At 37.6% G+C, this 26558-nt stretch overlaps 1 protein-coding gene and 1 long non-coding RNA gene across 2 annotated transcripts; one reads left to right on the top strand and one right to left on the bottom strand.

The window, feature by feature from the left end:
* Positions 1 to 1718: 1718 nt before the first annotated feature.
* LOC124967176 (zinc finger protein 585A-like) lies at positions 1719 to 25419 on the bottom strand. Its single transcript, XM_047529268.1, has 5 exons — positions 25323 to 25419; positions 23184 to 23399; positions 6478 to 6604; positions 6015 to 6107; positions 1719 to 4642 (listed from the first exon to the last, which is right to left on the bottom strand). The coding sequence occupies exons 2-5, from the start codon at positions 23253 to 23255 to the stop codon at positions 2301 to 2303; spliced, it is 2634 nt and encodes an 877-aa protein (XP_047385224.1). The 5' UTR covers positions 23256 to 23399; positions 25323 to 25419; the 3' UTR covers positions 1719 to 2300.
* On the top strand, positions 5153 to 26098 carry LOC124967217 (uncharacterized). The gene is made up of 3 exons (XR_007105496.1): positions 5153 to 5334; positions 16055 to 16139; positions 22915 to 26098. It is a non-coding gene; the product is annotated as an uncharacterized LOC124967217 (long non-coding RNA).
* Positions 26099 to 26558: the final 460 nt, after the last annotated feature.

Genomic DNA, 26558 nt, shown 5'->3' with positions numbered 1-26558 from the left:
ATTAAGTAGGGGTGACACATAAAAAGGGTATAATAGAGTGGACAGACATTATTCTGAGGTGGGAAAAGGTGACCAGCACACTTCTGAAAGGTCAGCAGCCTCTGTTCTAAGTTGGGGGATAATGGAGGATCACAAGACATCCTAAATTGGGGAAATGGTAGTGAAGTCTTAGCTGCAGTGCTGGATAGGGTAAAAGGAGGTAATGGTCAACCATGTTCTAAGATAGGGAAGGTCATTTGGTGCAACGTCAGATACAGTGAAGGCAAAGCGTGGAGAGTTAAAATGTGGATGAGCAGATACTGGTCTAAGTGAAGATAATTGGATGTATCATGAAGCACTGCCCAATTAGGAGCCAGGGCATTAAATCCCCAGCCCAATGAATGAATCAATGAATGAGTAAATAAAAACAAAATAAATCCCCAGCCTTGTTCCCGTGATCAGGTTGTCCCTTGGTCTTCATCCTTACCTCTTCATATTGCCCTTCACAAGGACAAGATCATCTCTGCACAGCCAATTTTCCAATCTTCGCATCACCAGTGGACTGGCCCTAAACAAATTGTTCTGCTGGCTCCAGGTAGGCCATCCAGAGGCTGAACATCAGAACATGTTCAAGCATCTGTGAGCTTCTGCTACCCATCTTGGGTTGGCCAACTAATTTGCAAGATGCACCCCTGCCTACCCTTGGCCCCTCCATACTGTTGGCTTTAGGCACACTCGTCAAGGCAGGATAAGCAGGTCTACAGATGGGATTCTTTGGTGCTAGAATCCTGCACTTTGGGAAGTAGAACTGTGAATGCAGAGTCTTCAAAATCAGTGGTATTTCAAAAATCACTCTGGAGCTGACATTTTGGAATTTTAAAATTGTGGCAGGGAATCCTGGAATTTCCTATACCTCAGTTTTCCCTTCTTTAAATGAGTTAGTATCAAGAAAGTTTATAATGACTTTTTAGCTTTAGGGCTAGGAAGGGAGACAGCTCAAGTAGACACTAAAGGTGGAAATGCCTGCCATGTTGTAAGCAAGCTGGTTCTCCCTAGTGGAGCCTCATATGCTGCAATACAGAAAGGAACTGAGGGAATCTGGGGTAAGCAGGGATCCGTACTCCACAACATGCATTTGTGGAATGCCTGCTATATGGCAGACATGGGTCTAAGCTCATAGTGGTGAAGGAAACAAAAAAATTCTAGCGTGGGAGCCACAGACAAAAAAGCACGATAGACAAGCAACATGGCATATGTGCTATGGATAAAGATAAAAGAGGAAGGTAGAGGGGGCTTGGGTTTTAACCAGGCAGGGAAGGGCTGCGGGAGGCGTCACTGGAGGAAAGGCAGGAAGGGGCAAGCTACACAGATATAATGAGGCACTGCAAATGCAAAGGCCCGAGATGGGAACTAAACGAATGTTTAAGGCACGCCAGGCAAAGGTCTTTGTGTAGTGCATGCCGTGAATATGGACACAGAACAGTGAACATCTGTTGGGCTTTGTTATAAGTTAGTGATTTGTTGTCATATAAATTGAGTCATTAAGGAAGACAAATAAGTGTGAAAAACTGTGACATAAGGGGAACTTAATTTGACCCAGATGGCCTGAGAATTCTCACCTCTAACAGAACTCCTGAAGGTAGTGGGAGTTCAGAAGACACTATGCTGGGATGACAGAGCTAAGGCTCAAAGACACTACAGGTAGTGAACAAGGGGGTTACAGGTCCTGTGCTAGATGACAATGGTAAGTCCACATGCACTCTTGAGTTTTGTGTCAGTATAGATAAGGAATATTTTTTTATTATGGTATCACTTCCTTGACAGAAGTAGCAATGGTGGACTGAATATGCACAAATATGTTAGTTTCAACCAGAGAATGAAAAACCCCCACGACTGTTAGATGTGTTCTGCAGGAAACAACTTACAGAACCGAGGACATATCACCATCCTCTATATTGGGTTGTTTTCCCATTGAATTTGCTGGCATTGTCCCCAGTCCACCAACAGGATTATCATGATTATAGCTTTATTCTTCCTATGAAGAATGTGGAACCAGTGTTCTACTGTATTTTTCTTGAGAAGGCTTCTTCTAAAGCATCAGTTCCTTCTCAGTATGTATGCCCCAGGATTTAACAATGCTGATGCCAATGCAGAATCCCTCCCCAACCCATTCAGTTCCTTCTCAAAGGTCCTCTTCTAAACAGTAAAGTGTCACATTCTGATGTGGGTATTTCTACTTACAGTAATATACATATTATTCCATTGCATGGATTCAATAGTGAACAATCGAGTCATGTCCTCAGGGAAGTTTTTCTTACTGTTTAAGTGTGAATACTCTGGTGCACAGTGAGCACTGATCGCTGAACAAAGCCTTTCCCACAGACTACACACTTATAGGGTTTGTCTCCAGTGTGTGTTGTTTGGTGTTTATTCAAATTTGACCTGTCAGTGAAGGCTTTGCCACATTCGGCACACACATAAGGCTTCTCGCCTGTGTGGATTCGCTGATGCACTTGGAGCTGAGATTTCTTAGTGAAAGATTTCCCACAGTCACTGCATTCATAAGGTTTCTCTCCAGTATGAATTCTGTGATGCGTAATTAACTCTGACTTCTGTCTGAAGGTCTTCCCACATTCGGAACAGATGTAAGGCTTTTCTCCTGTGTGGGTTTTTTGGTGCTTACTGAGATTTGACCTGCCACTAAAGGCTTTGCCACATTCAGCACACACATAGGGTTTCTCACCTGTGTGAATTGGCTGATGCACAAGGAGCTGAGACTTGGAGGTGAAGGACTTCCCACAATCACTGCATTCATAAGGTTTCTCTCCTGTATGAATTCTTTGATGAGTAATGAAGTTCGATTTTCGGATGAAGGCTCTTCCACATTCAGTGCATACATAGGGTTTCTCCCCTGTATGAATTTTCTGATGTACTATTAGTATTGATTTCTGGTTGAAGGCTTTCCCACATTCATGGCATTCATACTGCCTCTCTCCAGTGTGAATTTTCTGGTGTATATTGAGGTGTGACTTCTGGGTGAAGGCTTTTCCACAGGTACTGCATTCATAAGGTTTCTCTCCAGTATGGATTCTCTGATGTGTAATCAAGTCTGACCTCTGAGTAAAGGCCTTTCCACATTTAGAACATACATAGGACTTTTCTCCTGTGTGAGTTTTCTGATGTGTGATGAGATTTGACCTGTTGGTGAATGCCTTCCCACATTTATTGCACATGTAAGGTTTTTCTCCTGTGTGAATTCGTTTATGCACATGCAGTTGTGACTTGGAAGTAAAGAATTTCCCACAGTGACCACATTTATAAGGTTTCTCTCCAGTATGAATGATCTGATGTGCAATCAAGTGCGCCTTCTGGATGAAGGCCAGCCCACACTTTGTACACACATATGATTTTTCTCCTGTATGAATTCTCTGATGCACTGTGAGTGCTGACTTCTGAGTAAAGGCTTTTCCACAGTCACCACATTCATAAGGTTTCTCTCCAGTGTGAATTCTCTGATGAATAATTAACTCTGACCTGTAAGTAAAGGCCTTCCCACATTCAGTACATATGGATGATTTCTCTCTAATTTGAACTTTCTTATGTGTACTGAAGTTGGAACTATTGTTGAAGACCTTCCCATATTCGGTATATGAATAGGGCTTCACTCTTGTGTGAATTCGTTGATGTACCTGGAGTTGAGACTTGGAAATGAAGGCTTTCCCACAGTTACTGCAGTCATACGGCTTTTCTCCAGTATGAATTCTTCGGTGTGCAACCAAGTGTGTCTTCTGGATGAAGGCCTGTCCACATTCAATACATATGTAGGATCTCTCACCTGTATGAATTTTCTGATGCATCTTGAGTGTGGACTTTTGTGTAAATGCTTTGCCACAGTTACTGCACTCATGGTGTCTCTCTCCAGTATGAATTTTCTGATGTATACTGAGATCTGAGTTATAAGAGAAGCCTTTTCCACATTCACTGCATTCATACAGTTTCTCTCCAGTGTGAATTCTCTGATGCCTGAAGAGAGAAGAAACTTGGAAAAAGGACTTTCCACATTCAGTGCATTTATATGGCTTTTCTCTAGTATGGGTTTTTTGATGTGTAATGAATTCTGGTTTCTGCACAAAAGCCTTCCCACATTCAATACATACATAGAGTTTTTCTCCTGTATGAACTTTCAGATGTACCTTGAGCTGTGATTTCTGGGTGAGGATCTTTCCAAATTCTGCACAGTCATAGGATTTCTCCCCAGTGTGAATTTTCTGATATTGAGAGGGTACTTGTTTATAACTGAGATTTTTTCTACATTGATTATGGTTCCATAATTTCTCTTCTGTTAGAGTATACTCATGGTCATCAGAATAGGAAGAAATTTTACTATATTCAGTAATCTTTCTAATGCTATTGGATGTATTACTTCTATAAGGACTGTATAAATCTAAATTATGCTTCAACTCATTCCCAAATGAGCCATACTCATCGAGTCTTTTGGGGGGAGGAATAATGTTTGGGCTCACATGAATTATTTTTGTAATGCCCTCATACTCATGATGACTCTTTGTAGTCAATATTTTCTTGATGAAAGCAATATCACTTAATGATTTACTTCCTGTTTGATGATAGTTCTCTATCTGGTCACCAATCTGCCGAAATTCTTCTAGAATTAAATACAAGAAAACATAACTTGTAACACAACTCCACTGCTCAATGTGGAAAGAAGTTTTTTCAGAATTCTGCTATAAGGTTTGAAACCCAAATATGTCTTCTCAAAGGAGAAAAAGGTTATTTTAGTTCAAAGAACAGCTAAAAAAGGCTAGAGGGAAGAGTACAAATAGCTCATCCAGGCTGAAGGAAGAGAAAAGGGTGAGTGTAATTTGATGAGGAGGTTGATGATGGTATTGATAGGAAACATTCTGGCATACAATTCAACAGAGGAAATAAACTAAACAGATTGCACTATGGACAGATGTGGGAAAAAATAAGGCAAAGGACAAGATATGTTGCAGTTATATTTATGTAAACTAATGATACATATCTCTAATTTACTTTAAATTTTATAACAATTAAAAATGTTTCTATCAGCCAGGTGCAGTGCCTCTAATCTCAGTGGCTTGGGAGGCAGAGGCAAGAGGATTACAAGTTCAAGACCAGCCTCAGCAAATTCAGAAGGCCCTCAAAAACTTAGCAAGACCCTGACTCAAGATAAAAATAATAAAAAGGACTGCAGAGTGGCTCAGTGGATAAGCACCCCTGGCTTCAATCCCCAGTACCAAAAGAAAAGTTTTTATCATACAAAACAGTGACATATGTGGGAGTCTTAAGCTGAAGACTATGATTAAATTCAAGCAAGTAAGATACACAGATAAAGTAGTAACAATAACCAGTCAGGCAGAGAAACCCTAGTCAATGTGAAGTCACTCAAGCAGCATGAGAAGTAAGTTTGGGAAGGATGATTGATAATGTCAAACACTGTAGATACACCCAAAGGTTAATTGACAGTTACCCCAGAATCATGAATTGGGAAATTGGGAAGAAGTAATAAATCTCATAGAGATGCCTATGGAGAACACGGGAGACCCAGACTGGAGACAAAAGTTCTGAGGCATCTCCGAGAGAAAGAAATTCCTGAGATGCAGGAATGTGAATATGTGCCACATAGTAATTTTGAAAGAAAGCAGATCCACAAATGCTTTGATATGTAAACAAAGACTCTAGGGTTACATGAAAGGTAGGAGTTAAAAAAGAATGTTAGAGAAAAAGAGCATAACAAAAAGAATAATCTTTAATGAAACTGATTATTACTGACAGAATTCAAAAAGCCAAGGAAGACAGAAATGGCAGAGGTCAATCAGGTGGAAGGCATCTGGTTATCTGAGAAGTCAATATTGAGGACCCTCAAGCAACACAAAAAATTGAGTACCTTCCAGAAAAGCATTTCCATGCAGCTGAGAGTCTCAAGACAGCTGAGATTTGCTCTCCTGCTTTTTTTTGAAACTCCCTTATCTCCCATTTACAAGGGTGACACTCACCTGGACAGCTCTGGTGTAGACTTCCACCTTGCAGTGCCCATGGCTCCTGTCCTTGTTCTAGCATGAAAACCTCTGGCTCAGGAACTTGATACCCTGTTCATAGGAAATGACAGAGGAATGGGTCCAGCTAATTAGGTTTCAGAGCCCAATCAATCATATGGGCCAATAGGTTTGGGTTTTTTAAAAGTATTTTTTAGTTGTCAATGGATCTTTATGTATTTATAGGTGGTGCTGAGAATTGAACCCAGTGCCTCACACATGCTAGGCAAGCGATCTACCACTGAGTCACTACCCAATATGTTTGTTTTTAAGAAAAGTAGTCATGTATCTCTAATAGTAGAGTAATATGAAGAGTTCTCAAAGGAGATAAAGAATTCTGTATCTTGCTCCACAGAATTCACCCAAGTGAGAGTGGAAACACTCTCAGAAACCTCCTTTCAGATACCATGGTGACAATGCTTACCTACTGAGAGCAGGTGGCTGTAGGTCTCCTGCATCACATCTCGGTAGAGGTTTCTCTGAGCAGGGTCCAGGTGCTGCCATTCCTCTCTGCTGAAATCTATAGTCACATCTCTGAAGGACACTGATCCCTGCAAGGGCAAATTCCTGTTCAATGTGAACAGTTAGCTTTTGGAGATGGAAAAACTGTCTTTAGGAATATGGGACCTGAGTTTTTCAGTTGTTTTTAATTTAACTTCTCCTTTTAAAAGCTCACACCTGGGGAATGATGCCAGCAACATGGCTGACTACAAACCCTAGCACTCATCCACCAACAGAGACAGTCAAAACAACAAATCCTCTACATTTTGATTAAAACAACTAAAGAAAAGTGTCAGACTACATTTAAGGAGCCATAGAAACCCTATAAAGCACAGAAGCTCAGGCTAGTCACATAAAGAACAAAAGGCAATATCTCATCTGTTCTATAATTTAACAATCATTACCACTGAGGAAGGTTCTCTTTCAGCTAGATTTAAATTCAAGTCCTGGCCTCTGTCAACATAAAGACTAACGGATGGGAGGGGTGGGGGGGAAGGGGAAAAAAAGAACAGAATGAATCAAACAACATTACCCTATGTAAATTTATGATTACACAAATGGTATGCCTTTACGCCATGTACAAACAGAGAAACAACATGTATCCTATTTGTTTACAATAATTAAAAAAAAAAAAAAAAAAAAAAGACTAACGGAGAGGTCATTATCCTCAGCACAAGAGCCATTTGAATAGTAGATGATTAGCTGTCAAATACATGTATCTCAAGACCCCTTAAGTTACTCCTAAAAATCATTGGAGACTCCAATCAACTGTTATTTATCATACCTATTTGCATTTAATATTTTAGAAATTAGCCTGAGAATTTTTAAAACATAAAAATATGGCAACACCTCACTTCTGCCATGACCCCCGCCCCCCAGTAGCAGTTAGCTCAGAACTAGGAGGGACTTCTTTATAGGGAAAGGGTAAGCAAGAGGACTCCAGCAACTATCACCACGTTGGACACCTACACTACTGGGGACTCCTGCTGTCCACACAGGTGCTAAAGCCCAGCTGATGGAGTTGCCCAGTATTCACACAGCTGTGCTCTCCCCAGAGAAGAAGTGGACACTGTGCTCTCCCTTTATGGTTCCGTATATACTGTATGTACCATCTTGCTGGGTGTAGCCTGCTCCAGGGTGAGGAGTCACAGTACCCTTCCACTTCTCAGGCCTTGTTGCTACTGAACCACCCCTAGTGGCACCCCATCTCCTAGGGAAATGGCTTTGACTGAGCTGTACCCCCACCCTATGGGTTGAACAACAGTGATGGCCTGCTTCCCTGGACCTGCACTAGCCACCTGGAGCCTAAGCTGGTGAGAGACACCCCTGACTGAGGAGCCCTGCATTCCAGGGCCCAAGCGACAGCTCTGCTATCCCAGAGTCATCGCTACAGATGCACTTAGTCTCACAGAACATGGGACACTGCCATGTCCCACCATCATCACTATTCAACACATTATCCCCTGGGGCCTGAGTCACCATTGTGCCCTATTAGCTCTGAACCCTGAGTCCTAAATTGCAGCTGCATCCTGCTTCCCAAGCCCAACTCTCTGGAGCATCCCTTCTACTCTGCAGCTGGGCCAGTGCTGTGGCCTGCCCCAGCATCCAAGTTGCATTTATAACCCAGATCATGGGCCCAGTTGCTGGAAGTGCCTCAGAGTGACAGATTGGCTTTATCAGCAATCTGTCTCCACCACTGCCTCAGAGCAAAACTGCACCCCAAAATCTAAGTAATACAACAGGTTTGTGAGTCCCTGAGTCTAGGGCTAGGTCAGACTCAACACAAAGAAGGACCCCTAAGCGAAGAGTCACCACTTTGGGGAAAGTGAGAAAAGGAAGACCACAAAAGTCCTTGCTGCTGAGGACTCTAACAACCTATGCTGCTGTCACTCCTGCTACCAACTTCTACAGCCTAAGTCACCGAGACGCCCAGAGTATCACTGATGTTGATCAAAACTTAAGAAACCACACAGAGACTATACCACTGCACCTTCTGGGAACCAAAGCAACCATACTCTTTCCAACCAGTACACTAAGACCCATCTCCAGGTGAAAGTCTTTCCCTACAAAAGTCACTCTATGCAGTATGGAAAAGATAATTTTTTGACCAGATTTGCAGACATCAAGAAACATGAAAAAACTGGGCACAGTGGCGCACACTGTAATCCCAGTGACTTGGGAGGCCGAGGCAGAAGGATCACGAGTTCAAAGCCAGCCTCAGCAAAAGCAAGTTTCTAAGCAACTCACCAAGACCCTGTCTCTAAATAACATACAAAATAAGGCTGGAGATGTGGCTCAGTAGCCAAATGCCCCTGAGTTTAAACCCTGGCATTCATGCCCCCCAAAAAAAGAAACGTGAAAAGTAAAAAAAATGACATTTCCAAAGAAACAATAATTCTCCAATAATGACTCCAAAGAAATGGAGATTTACCAACTGCCTTAAAAGGAATTAAAATAATTACCTTAAGGACACTCTGTGAGATAGAATACAGATAGATAATTCAACAAAATCAGGAAAACAATTCATGATCTGAATGAGAAATTTAACACCGATAGATATCATAAAGAACTCAAACAAAAATCTTGGAACTGAAGAATTCAATGAGAGAAATTAAGAACATAGTAGAGAGCTTCAACAACACCCAAGATCAAGCAGAAAAAAGAATTTGTGAACTTGCTATGATATGGATGTGGATTGTCCCCCAAGTATTAATGTGACAAAAGATTGGTCCCCAATAGGATGATATGAGAGGTGGTGGAAACTTTAAGAGGCATTGGGACATTCCTTTAGAAGGGATTAACATAGTTCCCTGGGAACCCATTAGTTCCCTCTAAGAAGAGTTGTTACAGCCAGGTGGGGTGGGACACATGCCTATAATCCCAGAGGATCCCAAGTTCAAAGCCAGACTCAGCAATTTAGTGAGGTCGTAAGCAACTCAGTGAGAACCTGTCTCTAAATACAATACAAAAAAAAAAAAAAAGCTGGGGGGCTGGGGATGAGGCTCAGCGGTTGAGTGCCCCTAGGTACATTCCTCAGTACTCTCAAAAAAAGGATTGTTATTAAAGAGAAAACAATTAGTCCCCTCCTCAATCTCTACCTTCCTGCCTTGCCACGGAATATCACTCATGCGCTCCTACCATGGTGTCATTCACCAAGATGTGACATGTATAATGTGGCCCTCATCAGAATCAGTGCCATGTAATTTGAACTTTCAACCTCCAAAACTACAAGCTAAATAAACCTCTTTTCTTTATACATACCTAGCCTCAGATACTGTGTTATGGCATAGAAACAGACTTACACATAAGATAAAGCAAGACCTGAAACCATAAAACTAGAAGAAAACAGGGGAAAGCTCCTTGGCAATGGCCTTGGCAATGATTTCTTGGACATCACATCAAAAACTTAGGTTACAAAAGCAAAAATAAATACACAGGACTACAAGAAACAAAACAGCTTCTTCATAGCACAAGAAACAATCAACAAAATGTAAAGGCAACTACAGATTAGGAAAAAGTATATACAAATCACAGATGAGTTAATATTCAAGATTTATGAGGAATTCGTTCAACTAAAAAACAAGAAAACATGTAACAATAAAAAATGGGCAAAGGACTTGAATAGATATTTCTCCAAAGATGACATAAAAATGGGCAAAGGTATATATGGAAAGGTGCTAAACATATCTCATCAGGAAAAATGTAAATCAAAACCACTTTGAAATATACCTCACACCTGTTCAGACAGCTATTATAATAAAAAAGACAAGGTATGCTGTGTAGTAACACATTCCTGTAATCCTAGTTATTAAGGAGGCTGAAGCAGGCGGATTATAAGTTTGAGGCTAGCCAGGGGAACTTAGTGAGATCCTGTCTCAAAATGAATATTTTTTAGAAAGGACTGGGAATGCATCTCAATGGTAAGGCACTTGCCTACCATGTGTGAGGCCCTGATTGATCCCAACTGGTGAGGGTATGAAAAGAAAGGAATCCTTGCACACCCTTGGTGGGAACTTAGATTGGTACAGTCACTATGGAAAATAGTACAGAGGTTCTGAAAGAAATTCAAAGTAGAATTACTATACTATCCAGCAATGCCTCCTCTGGGTACATAACCAAAGTGAAAAAAAATCATCATTATATAAAGATATCTGCAGTCCCACACTCCCATTTGCATTACATTGTTGATAATAGCCAAGATAAATAACCCAGGTGTTCATCAACAAATGGATCAAGAAAGTGGTATGTGTGTATGTTGGGTATCCCACTAGTCAGATTTCAGAGTTTTTGTAGATTTTGAAATATTTGCATAGACTTTAGCATCTCTAACCCAAAAACCTAAAATCCAAATTTTGGAGCATTTTGGATTCTAGAATTTTGGACTGTAGGTGCTTAACCTGTAAATGGAATATTACTCAGCATTAAAAAAGCAGTAAATCCTAACATATGTCACAACATGGATGCACCTAGAGGACATTATGCAAAGTGAAATAAGTCATACATACAGTGGAAAATACAGAACGATCTCACTTTAAAAACAAAAGGTCACCAGGTGTGGTGGTGCATACCTGTATTTCCCAGCAACTCAGGAGGTCTGCAAGTTTGAGGCCAGCCTCAGCAACTTAGAAAGACTGTGTCTCAAAATAAAAAATAAAGAGGCCTGGAGATGTAGCTCATTGGTAGTGCCTTGGGTTCAATCACCAGCCCTAGTAGCCCAACCCCCCAAAAAAGTCAAATATAAGACACAGAATATACCAGTAGATGTCAGGGTTAGAGTGGAGAGGAGGAAATGGGAGATATAGGTCAAAGGATTAAAAAAAAGTGGTAAATACATATGATAAACAAATCTAAAGACCTAATGTATAACATAACCATAATTAATAGTGTATTGTATTCAGGAATTTTGTTAAACGAATAGATTACACAAGGGTTGGGGGCAGAAGGAAACAGATAACTAAGTGAGATGATGAATGTTAAATTTGTTCTACTACAGCAACTGTTTATTTTGTGTGTGTGTGTGTGTGTGTGTGTGTATATATGTAAAATATAATACAATGATCTCATGTTAATTATATCTTAAATACATAAAATGAACTTTAATTTAAAACAAAACTTAAGGGCTGGGATTGTAGCTCAGTGGTATAGTGCTTGCCTACCATGGATGAGGCACTAGGTTCAATCCTTGGCACCACATAAAAAGCAAATAAATAAAAAATAAAGGTAAAATTAAAACAAGCAAAAACCAAAACTTAAAACTCACCTTCATTTCCCCAATATTTTACTATGAAAATTTTTAAAATTTAAAAGAATTCTGTAGTTCACTTACTCTACTTTATCACACATCTACCCATGTTTTTAATCTATCCATTGATCTACCTTACATTTTGGTGTATTTCAAAGTAAATTGCAGACATCAGTACACTTCCACCTAAATATTTTTTAATGAAAAATCATTAATATTTTCAGGTAAAATTATTTTAATACATTTTCCAGTAAAATTTATATGTAATCAAATGTATCAATCTTTAGCGTGGCATTTAAATTTTTTTAAAAAAAATTTTTTTAGACATTGATAGACCTTTATTTTATTCATTTATTTATATGTGGTGCTGAGAATCAAACCCAGTGCCTCACCCATGCTAGGCAAGTGCTCTACCACTGAGCCACAACACTAGCCCGTTTAAAGTTTTGACCAATGTGTACACCTGTGTAATCTAGGAACTTTAAAAGAATATTTCATACAGGCTACACATTACATTAAATATCTAGTTTTACATATTTTATGGAAGAAATAAATTCAATAAAGAATTTCTGCTATTTTGTTAGTCAATAACTCATTTTTCAAGATCAGTGACTGAAATATGCTCACTTTTAGTCTCCTAGTAATTGAGTGAACAACCTCAAACGCAATTTTTGAGCTATTTAGAACTAGTCCTGGGAACATGGAAATGAATAATTTATGTTTCTAATCTTCTAGTAACTTAGAAGATTTGAATATAAACAAGATTTAAATTTGAAAAAAAAAGAAGAAATAAGTTCACTAACATGTTGAGAAATAGATCTCTATGTGGTACACACTGAGTACTCAAAAGAAGAAAAAGAATATTCTACATTAAGGAGAACATTTATATTACACAGAATGAAAATTTTAAGTTGGAAGATAAGAAGTCAGACTTTCCCCAGAAAAGACAAGCAAAAGTACAGAGACAGGAAAATGTCTGGTAAGTTTGTGGAATAGCAAATAATTATATAAAAGGAAATAAGTCTGCATGATGTATTGAGAAAGTGTTTATGGAAAAAATGATTTGGTCAGAAACAAGCAAAAATTTTTTTTTACTCTAAGTAAAGGTAATTCAGGTAATCAGATTTATATATAAAATTATTTTTCTGTAAGATCTGTATTGAAGAGAACTAAATAACTGCTGAAAAAGAAGTTCTTGACAGCATGATTCAAGTTAGAGAAATTCAAACAATGGGCATTAGATTACATCAAGGGATTTCTATTATTTTGTTTTAGATGTGATAATGACTTACTGGTTATGTTAAATAAAAAGGAAAAGTTCTCAGCTCTTAGTGGTACATATCAAAGTACTTACAGATAAAAACAGTGTTTGGACTTGCTTTAAAATAATCCAACAGCTAGAGGAAGGGTGGTTTTGATAAAATAATAACAAAATGTTGATGACTACTGAAATTGTGTGATAAGTACAATAGGTACAAGAGCCTCTTATCGGCTGGAGTTGTAGCTCAGTGGTAGAGCATTTGCCTAGCATGCATGATGTACTGGGTTCGATTCTCAGCACCACATATAAATAAAAAAATAAAATGAAAGTCCACTGACAACTAAAAGAATATTTTTAAAAAGAGCTCCTTATATTGTTCTCTTTATCTTTGTATTTAATTTTTTCATAATAAAATGCCTAAAAAATTATCCTCCATATAAAAAAACTAATTCAGAGATGCATACTTGGAACTCCACCTGTAGTTGTACACATTTTCTTTAAAAAAAAAAGTATTATAGGAAAAAAAACGTTTTATAAGGACTCTGATATGGATAGCAATTTACAGAAATACTATATAAGAAATCATTAAGGATACAGAAGAATAAATAACAATGTCCAATCGATATTTACAAATATTGCAACTAACGATAGAATATATATTCTTTTCAGGCACCAATAGAAAAGTGACCAAGTTAGACCATATCCTTAGCCGTCAAACAAACCCTGACAAATTTAAAAGAATTAAAATAATACAAAGTATGTTCCACAGTGGAATCACACAAAAAATCAATAATGAAACTGAAAAATCTTCAAAGGAATTACAAAATAACAGCTATCTGGACCTATATTGAGTATAGGTCAATATACTCTAAATGACCTATAAATCAAAGAGGAAAATTAAAAAGTAATTTAAAAAATACACAGAACTGAGGGAGCATGAAACTACAATCTATCAAAATTGTGGGAGGTAGATAAAGCAATGCAGAGAGGAAAGTTTATAGCACTAAATGCTTAAATTAAAAAAGGTCATGAATTAATTATGTAAGTTCTAACCACCAGAAACTAGAAAAAGAAGAGCAAAAAAATCCAAGGCAAGATAAAAGAGGAAAATAATTAAAAAGCAAATTAATGAAACTGAAAAAAAGAGGGAAAAATTAATAAAACATAATCCAGTTGTCTGGAAATAAAATCAGTAACATTGATTTACTTTGCTGACTGACTTACTTGGTCAGTCAGACTGACAAAAATAAAAAGAAAATACAAATCCTCAATATCAGGAAATATCACTATAGATCCAGCAAATAAGGGAATATAAAAAAATTCAGTAACTTAGAAGAAATGGACCAACTGCTCAAAAATCACAAATTACAAAAAAAAATCAAACATTACAAAATTGATAGGATAAATAATCCCATAACTATTCATTTAAATTAATAATTTTAAAACTTCTAAAAAAGAAATCTCCAGGGAGCTGGAATTGTAGCTCAGTGGTAGAGCACTTGCCTGGCATGTGTGAGGTCCTGGGTTTGATTCTCAGCACTAATACAAATAAATAAATAAAATAAAAAAGAACCATTGACAACTAAAAAATATTTTTAAAAAAGAAAAAGAAAATAAAAGGAAATCTCTAGATCCAAGCCAAAGAATATGGAAATAAGCCAAACCTAAGAAACCTGGTAAGCAGATGGTGAGTCATAATGGGGTGTCATAGGGAAAAATGAAGGAACTTTGGATTGGGCAGAGGGAAGTGAGGGGCGGGGAGAGGGTATAGGGATAGGAAGGATGGTGGACTGAGATGGACATTATTACCTATATACACGTATGACACCACCAGTGTGACTCTGCACCATGTACAGTCAGAGGAAGAAGTTGTGCTCCACTTGTGTACAATGTGTCAAAATGCAAACTATTGCCATGTATAACTAATTAGAACAAATTACAAATAAAATTAAATTTTAAAAAAAGGAATCTATGGGCTGGGGAGATAGCTCAGTTGGTAGAGTGTTGCCTTGCCAGGGCCCTGGGTTCAATCCCCAGTACTGGAAAAAAAAAAAAAAAAAAAAAAGAAATCTACAGATGCAGATAGTTTTACCAGAGAATTCTACCTAATATTTAAAGAAGAACCAGTCTCATTTCTATATGATCTTTTCCAGAAAATAAAAGAGGAGGAACACTTAATTCACAAATAATTTTGCAAGGCCAATGTTACTATGATATTAAAACCATACAAAGGCTAAGCATGGTGGCACACACCTGTCATCCCAGAGACTCGGGGAGGGGGCTGAGGCAGGAGTGCAAGTCCAAGGCCAGACTGGGCAACTTGGAGAGACCCTGTCTCAAAAGTAAAATAAAATAAAAAGGGGGCTGGTATTCTGGGTCAGTGGTAGAGCGCTTGCCTCGTATGTGTGAGTCACTGGGTTTGATCCTCAGCACCACATAAAATGAATAAATAAAGTAAAGGTATTGTGTCTGTCTACAACTAAAAAAAATTTTTTAAAAATTAAAAAATAAAAAGGGCTGGGAATATGGTTCAGTGGTTAAGTACCCCCCTGGGTTCAATACTTAGTACCACTCACACACACACACACACAAATACAAAGACAATAGAAAGATAAAACTACAGACTAGTATCTCTCATGAACCTATCTGCAAATATCCTTGATGAAATATTAGCAAACTGAAACCAGCAATGAATAAAAAGAATCATGCACCACAATAAACGAATTTGTGGGGGAATTCTGTGTTATATTTCATAACTACTCATGAATCTGTAATAAGTGTGTGTGTGTGTGTGTGTGTGTGTGTGTGTGTGTGTGTATGTGTGTGTGTATTTTTTTTGTTTTGTTTTTTGTACTGGGGATTCAACCCAGTTCAAGGCTGGCCTCAAACTTGTGATCCTCCTGTCTCAGCCTTCCTAGTAACTAGGATTTTGAGTATGCACCACCACATTGGCATCTATAGTAATTTCAAATAAAGAGTTTTAAAAATATTTTACAGAGGAGTATCCTGGAACTGACAAGACTGGAAGGTCAATCACAAGACCCACTGCACAACTCATATGAGCAAATATAAATTACCTAAGGTAAGGCTGTTGAATTAACAAGAATATAGCAGAAAATTGACATTAATTATTAAGGAAGTAGAATTGATATTGAGTATGTAAATGTAAGAAAAAGGATTTGGAATAATTCTTAGTTATCAATTTTCGATAACCTAATAGACTCCGGTGCCATAGATGAATTTAAGAACTAATGGAGGGATGGAGAAAGAAGAGAAAAAAATGATTAAAATTTTGTACACAGTGACATTTATGCAAAAGGGCAAATACCAAGAAGTATACTAGACATTGAGATTGAGAGCAAGTGTGGAAATAAAGATTTGGAAGTCATACACAGGCCACTGCATTCAAGGGAGAGAATGACCATGTAGAAGGATGTGAAATGAGAAAAGTATTAAAGATGTTCTTTTTGTTGCTGTTTTTCCAAGTAGTGAGGATTGAACCCAGGGGCATTTTACCACTGAGCTACTACACTTTTTAATTTTTATTAAATTAAAAAATAGGGTCTTGATAAGTTATCCTGGCTGGCCTCAAAATTACAGTCCTCCTGCCTTAGTCTCCTGAGCTGTGATTCTTAATTTCTTAAAAGCTGTCCTTTTTGATGTCTTCATTTAATTGTGTTCAGAGATTATAGTTTGCTCCTTTGTGATGTGCTGATTCTGGTTTGGGACTCTCTAGAACACTGTAATTTCTTTGAAAATGTTCCCTACATATCTGAAAAGAATAAACATGCTATTACCTTTTCTTTTTGTCGTATACTTGCATATTTACATTCTACCCATACTGAGTACACACACTAAATCCCCACCTCCCAAACTCTGTCATCAAGAATTTCATGGGGAATCAAGATGTCATGTTAGCCTGGAATATAGCTTTGACACCTCACCAAATGAGCTTCTTACAGTTTGTCCAGGAAGAAATCTCCTCACACATATCCTAATGTACAAAGCAAAAAAAAAAAAAAAAAGAAAAAAGAAAAAAAAAAAGAAAGAAAAGAGAGGAGATTACAAGGAGGACACTTGGAAGAAACAGTCAGACAGGAGGAAAAAAATCCACTTCAAGGAATTCACTAGACCAGTTAACTACTTGATTAGAGATATATGAGTTCAAGGAAGAAATAATGAGAAAGGTCAAGAAAAATTTTTTGTAAGTTTATCAAAATGAAAATTGGCAGAACTGAGAAGAAATGAAAAAAGGGGGGTGGGGCAAGCACCGAGGCCCTGGGTTCCATTTCCAGCACTGGGGTTGTGGGGATCCCTGGCTTGAGTGCAGTTCAGGGAGTGGTAGAGCACTCGCCCAGTGTGCTCCAGGCCCTGGGGCTTACCCCCAGCACTGAAAGGGAAAAATAAAAGTGAGGAAAAGAAAAGAGAAAGCAACACAGAAATGAAGGTCTCTCTGAAAAGACTAAGAAGATCCTATGAAAACACAAAGGGTGGCAAAGAACAGATAAAGCCAAGTAAGCAACATGAAATAGAAACCAGGACTTTTAAAGGAAAATAGGAAGGAAAAAAAAATCCCATAAAACAGAGGAAAATAAACTCTAGCAAATAAAAGAATTGTTGAAGTGGCAGTATACAACTTTTTATCATTATTCATAGTACAAATTTATTAGATATTGTCTTTAACAATAGATTAGGGGGCTGGGCTTGTAGCTCAGTGGTACAGCGCTTGCCTAGCATGTGCCTCAATTCTCAGAACCACATATAAATAAATGAATTTAAAAAAAGGTCTATCAACACCTAAAAATTTTAAAAACAATAGAAGATTTAATTCAAGAAATTATTATAAAGGTGATGTTCAAAGAACAAAGCAAACAAAAGAAAATCCAAGTTTTCTAAATTACTAGAAAGGACATGGAAACAAAGCAAAAATACGGAGATACAGCCAAAGACATGTAAAAGAAACAACCATCCAGAAACTTAATGTAAAATGCATCTTTCCACTGCTATACAGAAGAAATGCACAGGGATTCTTAAAGGGTGACAGTAAAAGAATGAGCAAAGGCCAACCTGGAAATGATAACAGAAAGGAAGCACAAGGTGCCATGTTAATATTAGAAAGAGATAAATTCTAAGGGGAAAATATTAAACAAGACAAGGACACAATTCAGTCAATTGCAAATGCTATTATTATCACTGCACCAAATTACAGAGCTCCAAAAATTAAAGATAGATAGCTGGGCTCGCCTGTACTTCCAGCTACTAGGGAGGTTGAGACAAGATTCACTGAAGCCTAGGAGTTCCAGATCAACCTGGGCAACATAGTGAAATCCTGTCCAGAAAAAAAAAAAAAAAAAAAAAAAAAAGGTAAACAATAGAAAACTAGATATTTCTTTTTCTTTTTCTTTTTTGGTGGTGGTGGGGGGGAGCTTTACCAGGGATTGAATTCAGGAGCACTCGATCACCTAGCCACATCCCCAGCCCTATTTTGTATTTTATTTAGAGACAACGTCTCACTGAGTTGCTTAGGGTCTCACTAATTTGCTGAAACTGGCTTTGAACTTTCGATCCTCTTGTTTCAACCTCCCGAGCCACTGGGATTACAGGTATGTGCCACTGCACCTGGGTCAGAACATATAGACATTTATAATGAGGAACTTAGAACATCTCTCAGCGCTGATGAGATAAAGAAAAAATTAGTAATACTATCAAATCTTCTCAATTATACATCTTATAGATATCAAATTCTCTATCCTGAAAACAGATTTCCTTTCAAGTGCCTATGTAACATTTGGAAATACTACACATAAAGTTTGCAAACAAAAACCATTAATGATATTTAAAAATGCAAATAAATCTCTCCACTGCTGCAAGCCTAATTTTACTAAAGTTATTATTATTATTGCTATTATTATTATTATTTTGGCTCTGGGAATTAAACCTACACACAGTAGGCAAACACTGAGCTTGGTCTTCCTAAATTGCCCAGGCTGCCTCAAATTTCTCTCCGCCTGCCTCAGCCTCCTAAGAAGCTGGGATTACAGGCATGCGCCACTGTGCTCACCAAAACTAGACTTTCTTTCTTTTTCTTTTTTTAAATGTTTTTTTAGTTGTCAATGTACCTTTATTTTACTTATTTACATGTGGTACTGAGTATCGAACCCAGTGCCTCACACATGCTCCACCACTGAGGCACAACCCCAGCCCAAAAGTAGACTTTCTTAAATGAAAATTTTAACACCTAAACATGAAATTGTAGTAAACCGTAATTAAAGAGTTGGTGGGAAATGTAATGTTTCTAAAAATGCATTCTTTTAGTCTAGATTCTTAAATATGTTTGTATGAGTTAGGAGTGATAGTGCCAGTCTGTAGTTTCAACTACTCGGGAGCTAGAGGCAGGTGGATCCCTCAAATCCTTGCAAGGAGTTTGAGGACAACCTGAACAACAAAGCAAGACCCTTGTCTCAAAAAAAAAAAAAAATCGCACAAGATAAAAGATCTTAAAAAATGCTTTTTATCACAATTTCTAATATGTAATTTTTTGAGATATTTTGCTATTTTTGTTTTGATTTCTTTAACTATGGAGTGGGCTGCCAAATGAGAAACAGTATTTGCTTCAATAACGTTTGCCTCCCTGTGATAAATTCTGGCTACTATTTTAATCTACTTTTGAACACAGGTAGTTAATATATTTGACTTTTAAATCTATGTTTGTAACTTCCAGATCTTTTTGGTTTGGGCATCAAAGTTAACACTGTAAACAAAATAACAACTAAACACAAAGTTAGGAATAATTGTATTTACTATTTTGTACCCAAAACTTTGGTATAAATTATCAACTATAAACCATATGAACTTTTCTATCATTTTTGACTGCTAGAAATGTTGAATTAACATTTTATTCTCATTTCTCCAAGGATGCCTCAATAATTTGTTCTTACCAGTTTTGATATTTACTTTTAATAAAATGTTATTCCTTTTGTTCAGTTTTCACAGTTTTGCATAATCTTACTAATATGCATTCCTGATTGTTTTAATCTTAGGTATAAGAGAAACTATTTTTCTTGTTTTATTATACCTGTTTCTTTACACCTGTTTCCTTTTCTCTTTTCCTTTCTTTTTTGCAATGCTGAGAACTGAACCCATGGCCTTACACATGCTTGACAAGAGCTCTTCTACTGAGTTACATCCCCAGTCCTCTTTACTCTTTTTTCTTGATCATCACTACACAGAAGTAGTTTGAATTTCTCTGAAATATCTTCATCAACTCATCATCCTTGTTCTCTATATAACTGATTTCTATTCTTATCATTATTTAGTCCCTATTGTTATTATATGTTGATTGAGTTGTTCTTCTACCTTCTTTAGTTAAAACCAAAACTCTTTATCTTAGGTCTCTTGTTTTGTTCTTCAAGCTTTCAGTATTCCTTAAAAGGGCATTTGAATCTATATTCTGCCCCCTGCCGCCACGGACAGCTTAGCTTTACCATACTAACTTTAAAATATAATACTGTTGCCAGGTGCGCTGATACATGCCTATAAACCTAATTGCTCTGGAGGAAGAAGCAGGAGGACCCCAAGTTGAAGGCTAGCCTTAGCAACTTAGCCCCCGTCTCAAAATAAAAAGGGCAGGGAATGTAGCTCAGTGGGAAAGTGCCTCTGGGTTCAATCCCAAGTACTGAAGTAAAAAAAAAAAAAATAATGTATTTATTGAAATATTTATTTAAGGTTATACTAAAATACACATTACAAAATACATCATTTTAATCAGTTTTAAGTATACAATTCAGTAGCATTAAGTACCTTCACACTGTCATGCAAAAGCCTTTCACTATTTCTTCATAATTTATATAATTATAATAATAATTATAGATAATTTATATAATTTAATGCTCTTGGTGAAAAACAAACAATATTACAACAAAATATTATGTTTTTTTGCTTTGATCAATAAGATTTTGAGAGTAGTTGGTAAAATGGCCAATGAAATAAAGATTTGTGTTCATTTTTAATTATTATAGCTCAAAAATAAATTGTTAAATAAATGTTCATAACTTTTATAATTCTTTGTACAGTGTTTCTTTTGTAAGTATGAACCATCCCTCTTCAGCCCTTTAGGTAGTTTTGGTTTTAAATCCCTTTTGATCTGTATCTAAAATTAGAGACCTATTTTCTTTTGGTTCTTATTTCTGAGTCAAACTTTTCCTATTCCTTTATTTTTAAATGAGGAGCAAACAGCTCCTGACAGCTGGCATTTAGCCTAGTACTATCAGGTAGGCTTCACCGATGCTAGGAGGTGGCCTAGCACCGTGTTTCACAAAAACACTCTCACAGAACATCAACATCAAACAAGACCCTCTGATAAATGGTTCAAGACAAAACCAAGACCACTCTGTATTCATGTCTGAAAACAGACAAAAATCAGAACATTGTTCAAACCACAAAGGTCAACAAACAAACCCTTATTCTGTTTAATGAAGTGACTGCTACTTCTTTATCATAGCTTTAGCTTCACTCCATTCATCTTATTTCTAGATAAAAATTATTAATTTTATAATTTTATACCTAGTCATAAAATTGCCCAACAGCAAGAAAACTGAAGGTTACCTGAGATTCAGCTGACTAAATCCTGATTCATTTGACTAAACCCTAAAATGAAATTCTAGTATTTCTTACATAGAAAAAGAAGACATGACAAGAATGTCCACTGCAATGCTGCTCATAATATGCTTTGGATTATAGCAAACATTTAAAAAAATGCATAAAAGAGTGTCTAGCATACCACCTCTTGTGAAATCACAAGAAAAAAATTGTAGTTGTATTTTTACTTATATACAGAACTAGGCAATCAAAGAAAACTAATAAAATTGGTCACCGATATTGGAAGATGTGAGCATAGAACAGAGAGTGAGGGGTGAACCATAGCCCCATCATTCCCCTGAATTTTTCTTTTACTTTTTATTTCTTTTTCTTTTTTTTTTTTTTTTGGTTGCAGTTGTAGATGGACAGCCTGTCTTTATTTTACTTGTTTCTGTATTGCTAAGGATTGAACCCAGTGCCTCACAGGTGCCAGGCAAGCGATCTGCCACTGAGCTATAGTCCTAGCCCTTCCCCTGAATTTCTTTCACCACAATACTTTTTTAAAAAATTCTTTTTCATATATATATACTGTGGTTCCAGCCCCACAATACTTTTGTTGTTGTTATTTTTGAACTAGGGGCACTTTATCATTGAGCAACATCCCCAGCCCTTTCTATTTTTATTTTGAGAAAGGATCTCACTAAGTTGTTTAGGGCCTTACTACGTTCCTGATGCTGTCTTTGAACTTGTGATCCTCCTGCTTCAGCCTCCAAGCCACTGGGATCACAGGCATGTGTCACCATGCTCAGCTCACCACAATGCTTTTCAGTGTTGCTTTTAATATTCTGCTAATATTTTAACTAAGTGTATATACTGCCTAGTCAAAAAATTAAATTGTTCCTAATAAACTATCAGAATATCATCAGAATAAGAAATATTACATTCCTGAAATAAGAACCGTGTACTAATAAAAATGAATATTTAGAATACAAACTAAAGTTTTTGAAAATTAAAGCTTTGAATTAAATGTTGATAGCACTAAGAAGAAGCTCAACAGAAGGGCTGGGGGACACAGTTGATAAAGTTTTCCAGAAAGACAAGCAACAAACAAATAGAAAACAGTGGAGGGAAAAAACAGAGAACCAATATCTGAAAAACAGAAATTTCAAAAACAGAATAGAGAAAATATATGTGCTGGGAGAGGCAGTTTGGGAATAGATGGAGAAATGCCTTCAAAATCCCATACAGAAGTGATTTCTAACCAGGAAATTTATCCACAGATGAAGGATCAATCAATACAGTGTGATGACAAAATAAACAGCAACCTCCCTTGATGGCCCACCTTTCCACTGGCACACAGTTGGCCTCTAGAGATGGAGATATCACCTATGTTTGCTCATGACTGACAGATGAAGAATTGTTTCAAGAACAGCAAACTGAAGAGTCTGGCCAATTCTTGCAGCCTATCTGCCTCTGCTCTGATGCTCTGGTTACAGACAGAAATATCCACTCCTGGGATGATCCCACCCTCAGGATGCCTCCTTCTTACCTCACATGAGCTGTCATGATTCTCTGGAGCCAGAGTTGTGAGTTTCCGAGGTGAGATCCAATTAGTTGGCATGGTCACACTGGGTCACAACTCTTGTTCTCTCAGGAGCCTGAGACTTACTGCTCCTTTGTGAATTCAAGCAGAGCTGTTGGGAAAAGGTGACCTGGAGTCTGAAGGAAGATCTGGTCCAGGGCCTCCCCAGAGGTACCACAAAACCTAGAAAGATCAAGTCCACATAGTCAGTTATTCAACATTCATCACCTAAACACTTCCTGAGCTAGAAACCACACAGCAGTGGTTCTCAAACTTGAGTACACATTCAAATCATCTGGAGGGCTTGTTAAAACAGTTAAAAATTTTCAGTCTCACCCTTGCAGTTTCTGATTTAGTAGGTTTAAGGTAAGGCCCAATAATTTGCATTTCTAACTAGTGCCCAGATTACACTGAAACTGTTTTTTCAGGGACCATATTAAGGAAGCAGTGCTGTGAAGGATATAAAGTCTAACAAAATGTGACAGGCATCACTGATGGTAAAATATAGGGAAAAACATGAGATTTGGAGTAACATTTCTGCAGATTTGAACTGCAGCTCTGCCACCTTTCAGCTAAGAGAATATGCAGTTACTCCAGTATTAATTTCAAAAATTAGGACGAAAATGCCTATCCTGATGCTTGTAAAGTACTCAACATTTCTCTGGCACACAAAGATCACGCAATAAATGTTAGCAAACTATCATGTACTATCAAATATTAAAACAATATACAAATGTTAATCAGAACAAGTAAAACAACAAATATACCACACAATATTGATCTGTATATGTGACAAAAGTGGTATTCAACTGAATGTGCACAAAACATTGTATCAATGGTCCTAATATAAGAGTCCATTCACCTAGAACAAAACAAACTAGAACTCCATCACACACTATTCAGTAGACAAATTCTGACAAGACTAAACTTCTAAATATATGTATTTTTAAACCCCAAAGAATATTAAAATATATTTTAGCAGTATGTATTGTATAACACTGTCATGAGTTCAATGTAACTTACACATGAGAGGAAACCCAGAAACTATAAACCCAGATATTTCTGATTACATATTTACTAATTATGTTAAATACACCATAAAAATTGCAAGGAAGATACCAATTATTTCACTATGTGATAATAGGTTACTTCTAACGTTAAAAAATCTAGCTATCACTAAATAAAGCCTGGACAAAGAATATACAAATTCACAGAAAAGGAAACAAACAGGAAATATGCATTAAAACAATTAAATATAATTTCCCTTCAGAATTGTAAAAGCTTTTTAAAAGGAATAATATCCAGTGCTGGAAAGCATTTGGGAAAATAATTATTTTATAAATTGTTGGTGGAAGCTTAAATTGCTATAATGCATTTATTTACTCATAGTCTAATTATTAAAATACACAAGTTTTCATAATAATATAGTTTCAAATATATAAAAAAGCAGAAACTAACAAAAGGAAGGACAAGAAGACAAACCACCTTTCTGGTGTAAGTAGTTACCTTCTGAAATTAAGCATACAAAATTTGTAAGGAGACATGAGATACATATGTAAAATATATGCTTAATTTGTATAAAACAATTCAATTAGAGAACATACATTGTTTTATGTAACATGTGACATCTATGAAAACTGACCATGACATAGATCATACTACGTTTTTTCAACCCAAGCACTGCCTGGAGACAATTTGAAACAGAAAACGCTCTTCTGAATAACTCATGTGTCAAAGGAAAAAATAAGTAATTACAGAAAACCAGATTTAAACAATATAGAAATGTTACACACCAAAGGTTGTCAGTCTGTATTAAAGAACACTGAAAATTGGTGAGCTGAACTTTCAACTCAGGTTAGAAAGCAGGCTGACCAAAGAACTCAGTGACCCCCACAGCTAACACTGCAGACTCCATCACTGACCACAGACTCTCATCACTGACTCCCACATCCCAATCACTCATCTCAAAGGGCCCGGTCATTTACAGGAGGTCCCCCGACACTGACAAACATCAACGGACCCCCGCCCCATCACTGAACCCAGAACCGTCACTACCACTGCACCGCTCACATTACTAACTACACAGAATCCCTAATCGCAACCAACCAAAATCAGCTCAGAGACTTCTTGCCATTAAAATATGGAAATATTCCTAATAGCAGCAGTGAAAAAGCCTTCATGCACCACTTCCACTTCCGGTTTGACTTGTAAAATCTCCCCGGGGGACTGTTGGTACTGCGCATGCTCCGAATTACCTTCGCTGCCACATTAAGCCAACAGTCAACATGGCGCACACACTTCTTTGTAGACTGCGGTTTCCAGAAGAGGTGCGGTAGGGCTACAAACATGGCCGCGCCCAGTGGTACTTCTCTATGTGGGCTGCCATCTTAGAAGCTTCTCTATTCCGTAGCATAGGAGTCGGTCCCCTGCCAAGTTCCATGACATGAGACTGGATTGTGACCTAAAACGCAGAACTGTCGCCTTATCTGGATAGGCTTCCGGGAGGAGGGAGGACCTGGACATGGGGTCTGGAACTTTACGTTACACGTTAAAAAGCTAGTTGCCCGAGGGATACAGCAGGCAGCAAATCCAGCGAGGAAAGACCACTTAGAGGAAGGGGTCGTGGGAGAAACCACAGGGAAATGAGGGGAGAAAACAGGACGGCACAATCCGCTCTGTGAAGAAACTACTCAGGGAGAAAATGGAGAGGCGAAGACGGGAGTCTGTCCCCTGGGCGAAACCCCAAGCGACAATGAGACAAAACATTGGCATTACACTTGAAGTCAGAGTGGTACAACCTTCCATGGGAGAAACCACCTCGGGAAGTAGGGTAGAAGTTGAGAGAGGAGGTAGAGCAGGAGCCAGTCTGGGAGATACCACCTGAGGAGGGGGGAGGAGGCGGGTCTTCGGGTCGGGAGGGATGATGGACGGAAGGAATCCGCCTTTGTTTCTGTCAGCCTCCAACCTATCTAAAGTAAAACTATAATAGGTCGTCGTCATAATAATGCTTAATATAGCCAATGTGATTGAAAACACCTAGAGAAGTGCGAGCCTTGCAAGTACAAGACCCTGGGTTCAATCCCCAGCACCGCAAAAAATAAGTAAATAAATAAATAAATAAACACCTAGAGAAAACTTTGCCATTTTTATTTACTTGTAAATTAAAATGTAATGACAGTGTCTTCATTAGGTAAATGAATCCTTAAGCCGTCTCCGACTCTTGGCTAGTTTCTGTATGAAAGTTCTGAAGGAACGCTGTCTTTATGAGGATAGGGGACTTGTAAAGATCCAGTTCCTTTCACCTTGTGAACAGCTCAATGAACTTCAAAACCCGGTTTAGCT

Source organism: Sciurus carolinensis, chromosome 16 (assembly GCF_902686445.1).
Source record: "Sciurus carolinensis chromosome 16, mSciCar1.2, whole genome shotgun sequence".
NCBI classification, from domain to species: domain Eukaryota; kingdom Metazoa; phylum Chordata; class Mammalia; order Rodentia; family Sciuridae; genus Sciurus; species Sciurus carolinensis.
This window is presented reverse-complemented; position numbering and strand designations above follow the sequence as displayed.